Source organism: Aedes aegypti, chromosome 3 (assembly GCF_002204515.2).
Source record: "Aedes aegypti strain LVP_AGWG chromosome 3, AaegL5.0 Primary Assembly, whole genome shotgun sequence".
NCBI lineage: Eukaryota > Metazoa > Arthropoda > Insecta > Diptera > Culicidae > Aedes > Aedes aegypti.
The window spans coordinates 305,637,613-305,649,722 of record NC_035109.1 but is presented as its reverse complement, the minus strand read 5'-3'; the positions used below and the strand labels follow the sequence as shown (position 1 = coordinate 305,649,722).

At 36.1% G+C, this 12,110-nt stretch overlaps 2 protein-coding genes across 2 annotated transcripts in view; both read left to right on the top strand.

Annotated features, from left to right (window-relative positions):
* The window catches only part of LOC110679851 (piggyBac transposable element-derived protein 1-like), a 66,795-nt gene that overhangs the window by 13,986 nt on the left and 40,699 nt on the right, over positions 1-12,110 (top strand). The gene's annotated exons all lie outside the window — the stretch shown is intronic.
* Positions 8,676-9,887, top strand: LOC110679660. Its single transcript, XM_021855069.1, has 4 exons — positions 8,676-8,752; positions 8,876-9,200; positions 9,268-9,470; positions 9,532-9,887. The coding sequence occupies exons 1-4, from the start codon at positions 8,740-8,742 to the stop codon at positions 9,885-9,887; spliced, it is 897 nt and encodes a 298-aa protein (XP_021710761.1). The 5' UTR covers positions 8,676-8,739.

Sequence of the window (12,110 nt, the reverse complement as noted above, 5' to 3'; positions counted from 1 at the left end):
TAGTGTTTCTATAACTAGATAGGTGTGTCTTTCATTTAAGCGAAACAGAAATGAAAACGGTTAACCCACTAGTTTTTGCTACTTTTTAAAATTTACGATTTCAATTTGTAACTTTTCGTTAGGGACTAAGTAGGGCGAGGGTGGCAATAGAAGCCACACCTTAAATTTTCAAGGACAGAAATATGGAGTACCAGACAACCGTTCATGCTGAAAACATGGTCGATTGGTCACTCACTAGAGTTGACCAATTGATCAAATTCAGTGCGAACGGATATGGTTCTCCAGATTTGTACTTTTGAAAATTTGAGGCTTTGCTTCGATCCATCTTTGACTTAAGTCTTTATAGTTTTACTAGAATTTATTTATTTTTATTTATAGTGTTACAGCTCATCGAGTTATGGAGAATTGAGTGCAGATGCATTCAATTGAAGTGTTCTCGGTTGTCAAATATTAACTCAGCATCAGAGACTATATAAGTGGGTCGCTGTTCAGGTTAATCTACAGTAAATCTAAGATAAACATTTTTATATGGAGAGGTTTGCTGATGAAAAAAACAATGGTTGAAATTTTAGAAATGGTTTTATTTAAGGAAAATGTCGGATTATCATGCGCTTTTGACGGTTTCAAATTTTTGGACATCCTGTGCATATTCATATTTATGTTCTACTAAAACTTGCATAAGTCAAAAACGAAACATAATTGAAACCTGATGCATAGTTGGGTGGGTTCTGAAGAACTTCCTTAAAACTTATCATCACGTAGTACTGGATTTGTTAAATTTACAATACCGCAAATTGTATCCATAATATCATCAATATGACCAAGCGTTGCTGCATTTACCGTACAGTTCAGAATGCCGAATAATTTTATTCTTTGAATCACACGTTCTACGTGTATGCGTGCCCTAGCAATCGCTTCATTTCTGCTCGCTTCGACCGCTGATAAGCGCTCTCCACGCAGAAATGGAGGCATGTGCAATTTAATACATTTGATTGAGCATTCTTTTTCGATAGACACTCCTTTGTCGACCATAATTTCATCAACATGCGGTACCATTCGATCAATGATCTTTTCTTCATTAAAAATCATTTTATCTGAAGATTTTCCAGAGTATCCTCTGCTGATGAATGTTATTAAGCCAGCTGGAGATACGCCGACTAAAAACTTAACAGTTCGTCTTGATTTATAGTTTGAATAACAGGCGATTCGACAGTTCAAGCACTTCAATGAGCATATTGGAATTTCAGTGGCATCCAAAATAACTGTTACGTTAGGGAAATGCTCCCGGAAACATAACGGTATATTTTTCTTCAACTCGTCTCTAGTCGGCCAATATACGAACCGCTTCATTATTCGTGCGAGCACCTGAATGGTGGCCGAGAAATAATGAGAAACGGTTACACCACTGATTCGGAACAAAGTTCCGAGTGCTTCAAATGATATATTCTGTTTTAACTTTGCAAGAGTTAAAATAACACGATCTGTCGCGTGCATTTTAAACTTTCTTGGGAACAAGCTACTTTCTAAAGAACGATACGCTAGGCAGATTTCTTCGAGTTGCACTATGGTGGGGATGCCAGTCCATACAGACACTTCCTTATCCGTAATAAGCAGATCTGATAAAATTTCCTTATGCTTCAATTTCTTACTGGCACGTTCGACAAGCTGAGAACTCATTCCGGAAGCATCCCATGCGGAATCATTGTCCTCGAGCTGTGAATCGTCTTGGGTCCGGTTATTAATCGAAAGCGACTGCTTCGTAGTTTTTGCAGGGGAACATTCCACATATGCTTCTTCTTCTTCTACCTTATTTTCTTTTGTTCGTTGAGTACTCATTCTGATCATTTCCAACCCGAAAGCGTTTCCACCTAGCCGGGAATCATCTTGTGTTTCATTATCGATTGTAGGCACCTGCTTTTCATTATCTCCTTCCGTATTGTTTCCTGTGATAAGATGAAAGCTTCCGGAACGATCTCCATTGAGCAGCGAATCATCGTGTTTTCGACCAACGATTGAACACTGCTGCTTCGCAATATCATTCACATCCTGATTCACATTATAAATCATTCCCACATTTGAAGAGGCAAAGTCGGTAGCATGAGATGTCGAATCCTTATCTGTCTCTACTTTCGCTTTTGAAGAACGGATATCTTCATTGTTTGCTTCATGATCCACAGAAGAAGTGTGATCATTGTCATCATCGTACCTTTCGGTAGTAGTACATGAACTTGTCGATAAATTCGTCGAAGTGTTCGTTGAAGATGAGTCATTTTCAAAGAGATGCTTCGATGGTACAGCGGTTGTCTTTAGGCGCCTACGACCTGTAATCAAAAATTTTTTACATTTGTATGACGAAAATAAGCTTTTACTTACCTGGAAGATAGTCTGTCGCAACAAAGTGATTACTGCAAATCGTTGAATTTTTCGAGGGAATTTTTCGACACTTAATTGCATTTAGCCAAAGACGGTACTGATTTTCGGTTGGTTTTGGAAATTTGTGAAGAGATGTATCTTTGCTTGCTCTTGAACAACAGCCAGGGATGAAACAAATCTTGTTGCTTTTAGGTGGCATGCTATACCATGCACAGTAGTTGTGGTCGCACAGATAAGTGGGAGGACGCTTCATCCTTTGGACTCGTTTTTTGGATTTCACTATTTTGGGGACCTTTTTAGACGGAACAGCAGAAGGTTTCAGGTACACACTTTCCACTGAAATTAAAAAAAATAATAAATAAACAAATTAGTTTTTTGTTTTTTCAAATGTGTTGATCAATTTGTGAAAATTGTCTTTTCACCTGCCGCAAGCTGTGACATATTAAAAATTCACGTTTAATGTTAAATTACGTTCATCCAAATTTTGATCAACGTTTGAAGTCCAACTAAAAATCTTCTGCAAAAGATCCTACCAGACATCTTTTGAAGGTATTATCAAACAGTTCACACGGTCTTGCAATAAATCTGACAATAATTTGTTATAAACCCCTAGAAGTTATTGCCAATCATCTTTAAGTTCTTAGATGAAATGAATTCGTTCAGGAATAGGTACTTCAAGGAATTTGATAAAGGACAACTCCACATATTGGAGTCTAGCAATGCCTTCTAGGATTCCTCTTAATTTTCCACTACACATTATTACTTAGATTCTTCAAAAAATTTCTCATCGAGCTCTCAGCAATATCTCAAGATAGTTTTCTGCCTCAGCTTTTTTTTTCAAGAAAAATTTCAACCCTGAACTTGCAATTGAAGTTTACTATATTTGAGGGGCTTAAACGCAAAGGAGTGTAAGTGACATTTTGGTCGGTTTTGAGTTGGCCATATTTTTAGTCGATTTTTCCACTCAACAGAAAATAAAAGGGTGTTATACTTTCAGTAGTTACCATAATACTAAGAAAGCTTTTCGTCCTTACAGACCTCTTTCTAGAGAAACCTAAAAGGAATTAAAAAGAGGCCGAAAAAAGACTAAGCATGGACTAAAAAAACAATACGAAACCTAATAGGAACCATGAGATAAGAGTATTATTCTTCATAGCATCGAAACATACATTACTCTGAGATCAAAAAAATGTTTTTTTTTTTGAAAATTTTTCGTGCCATTACGACAAGGAATTTCAACAGAAATATATTAATATGCTATTATATGCCCAAATGATTGAATATTACTCCGGAAATTTCTCAAAGGTTGGAAAATAATCAATATTTGATTGATTATTTTCCACAGAATTTCACCACTAATTTTCTTGTTTAAAGGTATCAATTAATCCAAGCCATAATTGGCTTGTTTAAAGGTATCCAGTTTTTTTTTACATATTCTGATTCTTAATTAAAATTGAACCAGGATACAAAGTTTCATAATTTTCCATGAACACGTTTGAAATTAGTATGGAAATCACTTATGGTGATGCAAACTTTACTACGGGACGAACTGTTATTATGTAAATTGAAATGTCATTGAATCTACGTATTGAAATCTTCATTTATAAAATTATGATATAGGATCGCAATAAAATTGTGATTTACTTATCAAGCTACAGAAACCTCCCCTTTGAGACATTTTTCAAGAAAGCCCTAACTCTTCAAAGATTTTATCCAGAGATGACTCCAACGATTTTCCTAGGACATTCTCCAAGATTCCCAGTCAAAACATCTTCTGAAATTCACTCAATAACTTAGCCCCAGAGATTCTATCAAAGACTTCTACAAAAAATCCTCCAGTAATTCTTTGAGATTTTCTCAAGTAAGTTATATTTTTTCAGGAATTCTTCTAGGGAATGTCTCCAGGGAAATGCCAAAAAAATGTTTCTGCAAAATAAATCCGTGAGCTGTTTGTAAGGAAAATCCTAGAGTAACCTTTGATAAAACTTGTGTAGGTTTTAAAGTCAACCCTAATGAACAAGGATCGCTTAAATACCTCCTGGATCATTAAGGGAGTTTTAAAATATTTTCTAGATAATTTGTTAAGATAAGCGAAGAAAAATTAATCGAATCTCGGGATAGTATTCCACAAGATTTTCTGGAGAAATGTCTCTAAAAACATTGGACAGAATTTTCATAGAAATTTGTGTAGGATGGAGGAATTGCTGTAGTGCAAATATTTTATTAATCTTTTAAAATTGCATGGGATATTTTTTGAGAATTTTTTGGTGAATTTGCATGAGTGGATGATATGTTGGAAAATTTCATGAAATAATATAAATTTGTTCGAAGAAACTATCAGGGAATTTTGGATTTCTGGGAAGAAACGTGTATGAATTTTTGAAGGAATCAACATGAAAATGTAGGATTCATTGGAAAAAACAAAATCCTTAAGCTATTTTTTTCAAACACTCTGGAATATATCTTTGTGGAATTTCTCGGAAGAAATACTTTAGAAATCATTGGAAGATTTACTAGAGTAACTACTGGATAATTTGGTTGAAGGATTTGTGAAAAAATATCTGGAGGAATTTTCTAAGATAGTTTTGGAAAAAATAAAAGTAATACCTGAGAAATATCTTTGGAGATAGTACTTTAGAGTTCTCAAGGATTTATTTTAGCAAATTATCCTAAGCATTCTTTGAAAAATCGTTAGAAAAAATTCTGGAAGAATTGGTTAAGACATCTCTAGAAGATTTTATGGAGAGATCCATGTAAGAGACGCTAAAAGTATGCTAAATAAATTCACTATGATTATTCTTGAAGCTTTTCTTCGGGTAATCTGAGACGAAGTTCTTGAATAGCCCATTTTCCGTGCCACTGCATCTGAGTATATCAATGAAATCTCTACAAAAATGCCACTAATGATGTCCCACAAGAACATTTAGATATTCATGTATGGAATCTTAACGAAACTTTTTTTAAATGCAAGAAATTGCATCATGAAATGATTCAGTACTCCTAGCAAAAAACATAGTGGAAAGTTTGTAGGGATTCAACCTGATTATTGTCTAAGATGTCACCGTCGGGGGCCGAGATAGCCGTAGCAGTAAACGCGCAGCTATTCAGCATGACCATGCTGAGGGTCGTGGTTTCGAATCCCGCTGGTCGAGGATCTTTTCGTGAAGGAAATTTTCTCGTTTCCCAGGGACTCTATGCCCTCAGTATTGTTACAATTTCGGCTCTCATATAGCAAAATTCTAATGAAATTGCCGTTTTTCATACATATTTTGGCTCTTAACATTTTCAAAAAACTAAAAACAAATAGGGTAGGTGTACCAGTTATGGACATAATGGTTCTCTATTTCGCCATACGTGATAAATCTTTTTTTTAATATAATCATTTTTGATATCAAATATATCTTTATGTTTTAACAAAAGTATACAAAATGTGATGTTGATGTTGTGTCAATGTTGATGGTGTGTCAAAAGTATTCAAAATGTGAAAATGTTCGGAAATTCCCATATGGCTAAATAAGGAACCACTCTAGCCATAACTGGTACCCTTACCCTATGTAGACGAATTTCCGACGGTGACATCTTCTTTCTGCCATTACGTCCCAACTGGGACAAAGCCTACTTCTCAGCTTAGTGTTCTTATGAGCACTTCCACAGTTATTAGCTGTATATCGTGTGGCAGGTACGATGATACTCTATGCCCAGGGAAGTCAAGGAAATTTCCATTACGAAAAGATCCTGGGACCGACCGCGATTCGAACCCAGACACCTTCAGCATGGCTTTGGTTTGCAGCCGCGAACTCTAACCACTCGGCTAAGGAAGGCCCCAACGACACAGATTCTGATAAATATATTGAGAAAATTTTCATAATTTTTGTCTGATATTCTCAAAAAAATATTTGGAAAAATCCTTAGATGTACTTTAACAGGAATCTCTAAAGAAGTTCCTCAAAAAGATTGATGGATGAAACCCTGATAGAATTTTGGCATATCTATGACTGAGTCCAAAAAGAAAAAAAAACATTTGGAGTAATCTGCCGTGAATCGCAAGTCAGTCCCATCTGCATTTTCGTCAAAATTTAGTTGAGTTCAGTTTTCCACATATCTTCCTATGATCTTTCAGCTGCCCTAATGAGATAATAAGATTTGTTCAGAAAAAGTAGGAAAAAACAGCAAGTCAAATTGTCCCATAATGAAAAGTAACCGCATATAAGTCCCACTACAGATTTCAGCACCGTGTAAGACAAAAATGAATCGTGTTTTGATCATCTTTATATTTTTCTCAGAAAGATATCGAAGTGAGAAGCAAATTGAGATTGTTTCATTTAGTTTTAAACATGTTCCAATCCTCTAGAATTTTTTGAATATTCGTATGGAAAACGAGTTTGGAAACTTCACACCCCATTTTCTCAATGCCAACTTTTTTACAGATGGGACTGACTTGCGATTCACGGCAGTAATGTCTACAGAAATTTTTCAACGATATTCTCGGAATTGAGAAGAATCTTAATATTTTAAAATAAGTTTCTGAAATAAACATTGCCAGTTTCCTTGGAATTAATCCCTAAAGGAATTCTGAGTGCAATTCCCAAAGCAATTTAAGTGGGAATATCACAAGGAATCTGTTTAGAAATGGAAGGTATCATTAGTGGAACTCTTAGAAAAATTACATGAAAATTTTTTGCAATAGTTTACAGACGAATCTCTGCGACTTAAGCCTTGTATTTTTCAAGTTTCATATTTGATAGAATCCATAACAGGAGAAAAATCTAAAAACAAAATCCTGGAGAAATCTCCAATGGAATCCTAGACAGTTGTGCTTAATCTGCGCGGCGTGTGAGTCGAGACGTGACGTGAGAGGGCTAAGGGCCTATTCACAAATTTCATGACCCTGTAGGGAGTGGGTGGGTGTCCTTATCGGTGTTACGATATGTACAAAAACGGAAAAAACATCAATACAAAAAGCATTACAAGGGGGTGGGTCGGTGTTTATAATGACTAATTTTAGCGTTATGAAATATATGAACAAGCCCTAATGTTAATCAAATGGGAGCAAGTCGACAATTGTCATCTCATTCGACTCGTCTCATTTCACACGCCGCGCAGGATAAGCCCAATTTTCTAGGGAAATTTCTGACGGATTTCTTAAAGGAAGTTATTTTTAATGAACAGTTGGAGGAATGTAACTGACCAGGGCTAATGGCTGGACATTAAAATCCATATCAATCAAATTTCCACTGCTTTCCATCTAGAATTTTCCAAACCGTAAATGGACCCGTTACTCAGAAAACAAATTGAATGTCCTTCAAAATTTAAGGTTTCAGGGGTCATGTATAATAAGCGTTTTTGCGCGAAATTCGTGAATGGACTTGTAAGGTCGCTCACACCCTCCCTGACGAAAATCGTGGCTACGTCCATGGTGAAAATTCCACTTGCACAAGGATCACCAGCATAATGCTAATTCAATGTTACCTATTTTGAAGTCCTTCGTGCTGAAATGCCTATGACAAATCATCAACTTGGTTGTGTAATCTATGTCCAAGATCCTCTTCCACGCTTTCAGCCTGCGCGACTGAGATGGAAACTTCAACAAAAATTTTCGCATTTTGATTGGGCATCCTCTTATGCAGCACAACCCGTCTGGATCTACTTTTGTGCCCGTCTTTGGCAGGTGGAATGCTGGAACAGCGTTGGTTTTCATTATTCTTCGGCGATCTATAAGAGTAAGTTGCTACTAAGTGTAAAACAAGACAATTGTTTAGAGATTCTTACATGTTATGAAATCCTTGCTGGTGAAATGAGCCGCACAGATTTTTTCGTTTTGATTACCGGAAAGCGGTATGAATTTCGTCCATTTGTAGAAGAGTTTGCTGGTGGCCCGTGGTACGGCAAAGAACCGAGTTCCCGACTCGATTTCTTCATGCTGGCAAGCTGGTACGACGCACTTCATACTTGCTACTGCATACGTTTCAAAACTGGAAGAGAAAATTATGTCACTAGTACGATGTTTTTTGATGAAAATTATACAGATATGTTTCAGTAACAACTTTTCTTACCAGCTGGACGTATATTTTTCTGTAGATAGATGCTTGAAGTACACCAAAATTGAACTTTTATTCGCACGAAAATATTTGCCTTCGCGTTTTGACACTTGAAAATGTAAACATCACCTCCATGCACAAGCGCCCTCTGTGAGTGGGTGTCTGACGTTTGACTGTCAAGCGCAAAACTCAAGACGATCGAAGCGCCATCTCCGTTTTGACATATGAACTATGTTGGAGGGGATCTTTGTTTATTTCGTACCAAGTGCATATCAGTAGTGAAAAGTATTTTCATTTTTATTAACGAATTACGGAGATAACATCGATAATGCAGCAATCAGGTAATGATAAAAAACATGTTTTATCGATTAGTTCAAACATTCTTTGTTTGTATGTAGTTTTCACCCATATATTTGAGATCCGGATTCAAATCGTGAATAAGAGGTTATGAATTATACTTTCAGATTTGAAAAAGTGCGCCCCGGATGTCGAGCTTGAAGTAACCATAGTGGATATTCTGGATTATGTGGGCGAATCTGTGCGGCCGATCAAAGAAGGTTATGCTGTATATGCCGCAAATCATGTAATCTGCATCGGGTACCGCCAGCAAGATGCAGTAAATACGGAAGTCACTGGTTACGTGACTCAGACCTCGCATCCTGGATTGGCTCCACATGAAGTGTTCTTGAAGCTGCAACAGGACATTTCTAAATGGACACTGAAATGTTCTTGCAAAGCTGGAACAGCTAAATGCAAGCATATTGTTGCATGTTTGCTCCATATAGAGAAGTAAGTACCGTTGTGGGATACAATTAAAACGCCTTCATATAACTAATCAATTTCAAATCCTTAACAGACACCCAAAACTCGAATACCTTTCATGTACAGACGTGAAACAAGCATGGGGTATGACCAAATCGAGGAAACCGGTGCCTTGGAGGGCAAAGCGAATCAAGGACCTATGCTGCGTGACTCAACCATATGGCCTTCCTTGCTCTGTTTCAAACAGTCAAACCGAGGAGGAAATTTTGTCCACGTCGTTCAACCGAATTTTATCAGGTAAAAACAAATGTAGTAAATTACTCAAAATGTATACTGATATCATCTAAATGTGTTTCAGTTTCGAAACAATCAGCAATCTTCAAACATATTGAAGGGCGTTTTTTGAACGAGCTCAAAACGTATCCTAATCGAGCCTTGCAGAATTCAGTTGAAGGTGACGAATTGAATATCTACATCACTGAAGAAGAACTCACACGATGCCTGAACCTGAACTTGTCCAAAATTTATGTTCAGGATTGTAATATGAGTTCATTCGAACAATCGGAATATTATAAAAATTACGTTAATGTTGATATCACTAAGGTAATAAGAATTGCATTGGAAACACGTGACCAATCAACCAATGACTGGAAAATTCACCCGTACCAAGAGAATTACGGCAAGTTCGGCTTACAAATTATTCACCTATCTTAAAAATAAAAACCCAGATTGGGGTAAAAAAATTGAGCAATATTGGGATATAAAAGGAATAAATGTTAAAGCCACTAAGTATGGAAAGGACACCGAACAACTTGCATATGACTGCTACAAGAAAAATCGTAATCCTCTTGTGAAAAAATGTGGCTTGGTGGTTCACCCCAATGAGTGTTGGATAGCTGGCTCTCCAGATGGCGTCGACGTTTATTCTCAGGTGCTGCTTGAAATCAAATGTCCAGGCAACGAAGAAATGTCGTTAGCGGACCTCTTGGACTCTGCTGCTGTTAGACGATATATCAAAAATTCTACCACATCAGATATTAAATTGTCCGAGCAGCATATGTACTATTGTCAAATTCAGATAAACATGTGGATATTGAATTGTATTACATGCGACTTCATCATATAGGGTAGATGTACCAGTTATGGACATAGTGGTTCCCTATTTCGCCATACGGGATTACTTGAATGTTTTCACATTTTGAAAAATTTTTTGGGTTGTAGTAGTAAGATTTTAGATATATCTTGATGTTTAAACATTGAAAAAGATTTAAAATGTGAAAGTGATCGGAATTTTACGTATGGCCAAATAGGGAACCACTATGGCCATAACTGGTACACTTTCCCTACTCTAAAAAAGATGATGATTTTATAGTAATCGAAGTTCCGTTTGACAAAAGCTTCACACAAAATATGATAAATGAATTGAAAAAACTGTACTTTAACCGTATGCTGTCACAATTAGTTAAGAATAATGTGTAAATTATGCTGAGAGTAAATATGGTTTGTTTTGCGAATAACTTATTTCTAAAATAAAGAAATCATCAACTAATGGAAATCTTTATTAAGTTTCAGTATTTATAGTGATGGTAAAGAATACAATTGACAATTATATATGTTTATAATGTATATTTTTTATGACAAGGACCTAACCAGGATTGATCTTCTTGGCATACTTTCCTATTTATCTCAAATTCGGTGTAAATATTTCGCTCACTTCTTGATTTTATTTGGTTCTTCACTTGGTTTATGTTTAATTATTCAAATTTTTACAGGATTATTCCCAGTAATACATACATACAGAGCTGGTAGGCAAATATCTCTATTCTTAATGAGGACTCTAAAGTAACTTTTCTCCTCGGTGCAAAAATAACTTCTCCTTGGTGCAAAATTATAGAAACTCTAGAGGTACGCATCTCTCATGTGATAAAAGTAAACAGACCCTTAAGGGACTTTTTTCAGATGTAGTAGGTTCCCGGTGACCACAGTGACCAAATTCGGATCTCCCTTAGTGTTTCTATAACTAGATAGGTGTGTCTTTCATTTAAGCGAAACAGAAATGAAAACGGTTAACCCACTAGTTTTTGCTACTTTTTAAAATTTACGATTTCAATTTGTAACTTTTCGTTAGGGACTAAGTAGGGCGAGGGTGGCAATAGAAGCCACACCTTAAATTTTCAAGGACAGAAATATGGAGTACCAGACAACCGTTCATGCTGAAAACATGGTCGATTGGTCACTCACTAGAGTTGACCAATTGATCAAATTCAGTGCGAACGGATATGGTTCTCCAGATTTGTACTTTTGAAAATTTGAGGCTTTGCTTCGATCCATCTTTGACTTAAGTCTTTATAGTTTTACTAGAATTTATTTATTTTTATTTATAGTGTTACAGCTCATCGAGTTATGGAGAATTGAGTGCAGATGCATTCAATTGAAGTGTTCTCGGTTGTCAAATATTAACTCAGCATCAGAGACTATATAAGTGGGTCGCTGTTCAGGTTAATCTACAGTAAATCTAAGATAAACATTTTTATATGGAGAGGTTTGCTGATGAAAAAAACAATGGTTGAAATTTTAGAAATGGTTTTATTTAAGGAAAATGTCGGATTATCATGCGCTTTTGACGGTTTCAAATTTTTGGACATCCTGTGCATATTCATATTTATGTTCTACTAAAACTTGCATAAGTCAAAAACGAAACATAATTGAAACCTGATGCATAGTTGGGTGGGTTCTGAAGAACTTCCTTAAAACTTATCATCACGTAGTACTGGATTTGTTAAATTTACAATACCGCAAATTGTATCCATAATATCATCAATATGACCAAGCGTTGCTGCATTTACCGTACAGTTCAGAATGCCGAATAATTTTATTCTTTGAATCACACGTTCTACGTGTATGCGTGCCCTAGCAATCGCTTCATTTCTGCTCGCT